The sequence below is a fragment of the Austrofundulus limnaeus genome, unplaced genomic scaffold (assembly GCF_001266775.1).
Source record: "Austrofundulus limnaeus strain Quisiro unplaced genomic scaffold, Austrofundulus_limnaeus-1.0 Scaffold179, whole genome shotgun sequence".
In the NCBI taxonomy this organism is placed as follows: Eukaryota; Metazoa; Chordata; class Actinopteri; order Cyprinodontiformes; family Rivulidae; genus Austrofundulus; species Austrofundulus limnaeus.
The window spans coordinates 151,988-153,873 of NW_013952581.1; the positions used below are offsets into that span (position 1 = coordinate 151,988).

Consider the following 1,886-nt stretch of genomic DNA (forward strand, 5'->3'; position numbering starts at 1 on the left):
GGATTATGGATGTATGATGGATGTATGATGTATAGATGGATGGATGGATGGATGGATGGATGGATGGATGGATGGATGGATTATGGATGTATGATGGATGTATGATGGATGGATGGATGGATGTAGGATGGATGACAGGTGGATGGATGGATGGATGGATGGATGGATGGATGGATGGATGGATTATGGATGTATGATGGATGTATGATGGATGGATGGATGGATGGATGGATGGATGGATGGATGAATGGACTATGGATGTATGATGGATGTATGGATGGATGGGTGGATGGATTATGGATGTATGTAGGATGGATGTATGGATGATGGATGGATGGATGGATGGATGGATGGATGGATGGATGGATGGATGGATGGATGGATGGATGGATGTGACTGTCCTCCTCAACTGACTCCTCTTGATGCAGAGGAGCAGCAGCTCCACTCTGAGCTCCTCCCCCCTCAGTCTGAGCTCCTCCCCCCTCAGTCTGAGCTCCTCCCCTCTAAGTCTGAGCTCCTCCCCCCTCAGTCTGAGCTCCTCCCCCTTCAGTCTGAGCCCGCCCCCTACGAAGGAAGCTCATTTCAGTTGCTTGAATCCAGGATCTTTTTCTTTCAGTCCTGATCCAAACCTCAGACCACAGCTGAGGGCTGGAACCAGAGAGTCTTTGCTTTTTGACTCAACTCATCCTTCACTACGACTGACTGGAGCAACGCCCTCATTACTGTAAATATTCAGACTGCGACAGAAGAGGAGCAGAACCAGAGTCAGGTCAAAACTAAACTAAACTGAGCCACGAAGCATGAAGATTTCCAAATATAAACATGCAAACAATTCAGTAAAAAACTCAGCCTGTTTCACATAAACAACAAGGATTTATATTCAACTGGAGCAGAAATAAATCTTATTTCCTGGTTGCTCAGAAACTCCAGATAAACTCCAGTTTCAGCTCCTGCACCGAAAATGTTCACCTGCTTTCTAACCAGACAAAAATAACTCTTTTCAGGAACGAAAAGCTTAACGAGCACAAAACCAAACAAAACGTCACAAATCCCTTTTAAAAACGCATCTGTCTCCGTGCAGATTCTCCTACCTGCCCGGTGATGCCGGTGATGACAGCGACGTTCCGCCTCTTCAAAGCCTCTTCGTTCGCCGAGGACTCGCCGCCAGCTGCTGCGGAGCTCTGAGCCATCTCTGTCCGGTTCGATGTGAGCGGTCCGCCGCCAAAATAAAATCAAACAACAACCGTCGGAACCGATTTAAACCCCGTTACTGCCTGAGTACCAACCGGTCCGCTCAGCATCCGTAAACCAAACTGAGAACCGCTGCTTGGAGCGTGACGACAGCGGAAGCTGCCGCGGCTTCGGCCAATGGGAAGCGAGCACCTCAGCGCCGGCGGGCTGTTTGATGTAGCGCCCTCTAACGACAGGGAGGAGGAGTGCAGGTTCTCCTTTATAAACACACTGGGGGTTTGGGGTTGAGACAATCTCTAGAAAGATRACAAAATTACAAAGAAAAAAGCATATTCTGTTATAAAAGGTAAAAACAATAGTTGTAAATTAAAAAAAGTAGTTGAGCTATCATCATGCTCTCATTTATTTACTTTTTAGCAACATTTGTGCAGTTCAAAGATATTTGTGGTCATAATGTTTTTTCTTTTATAATTTGGGGGTCAAAATCTAAAGCTTTTTAGAGCTAACTGTTCTAAAAATATAACATTATATATTTATTAGGGCTGTGAAACTAATCGAGTTAACTCTGGTTAATTTTAGTGTGATCGCGATTAAAATTTGCAATCACTTTACTATGCCTGAACATGTAGGTTTGTACATTACAATGCAGTCAGTGCACGCCAGGTCATGTTTGTAAATGAGAAGTGGTTATATAT

General features: G+C 44.8%; 1 protein-coding gene across 1 annotated transcript in view; it reads right to left on the reverse strand.

Moving 5' to 3' along the window:
- gmds (GDP-mannose 4,6-dehydratase) overlaps window positions 1–1,340 on the reverse strand; it is a gene marked incomplete at its 3' end in the record, with an annotated part of 20,127 nt that extends 18,787 nt beyond the window's left edge. Inside the window, 1 exon segment of the mRNA XM_014017906.1 lies at window positions 1,092–1,340. Coding sequence (XP_013873360.1) covers window positions 1,092–1,190 — 99 coding nt within the window.
- Between the last annotated feature and the right edge of the window lie 546 nt (window positions 1,341–1,886).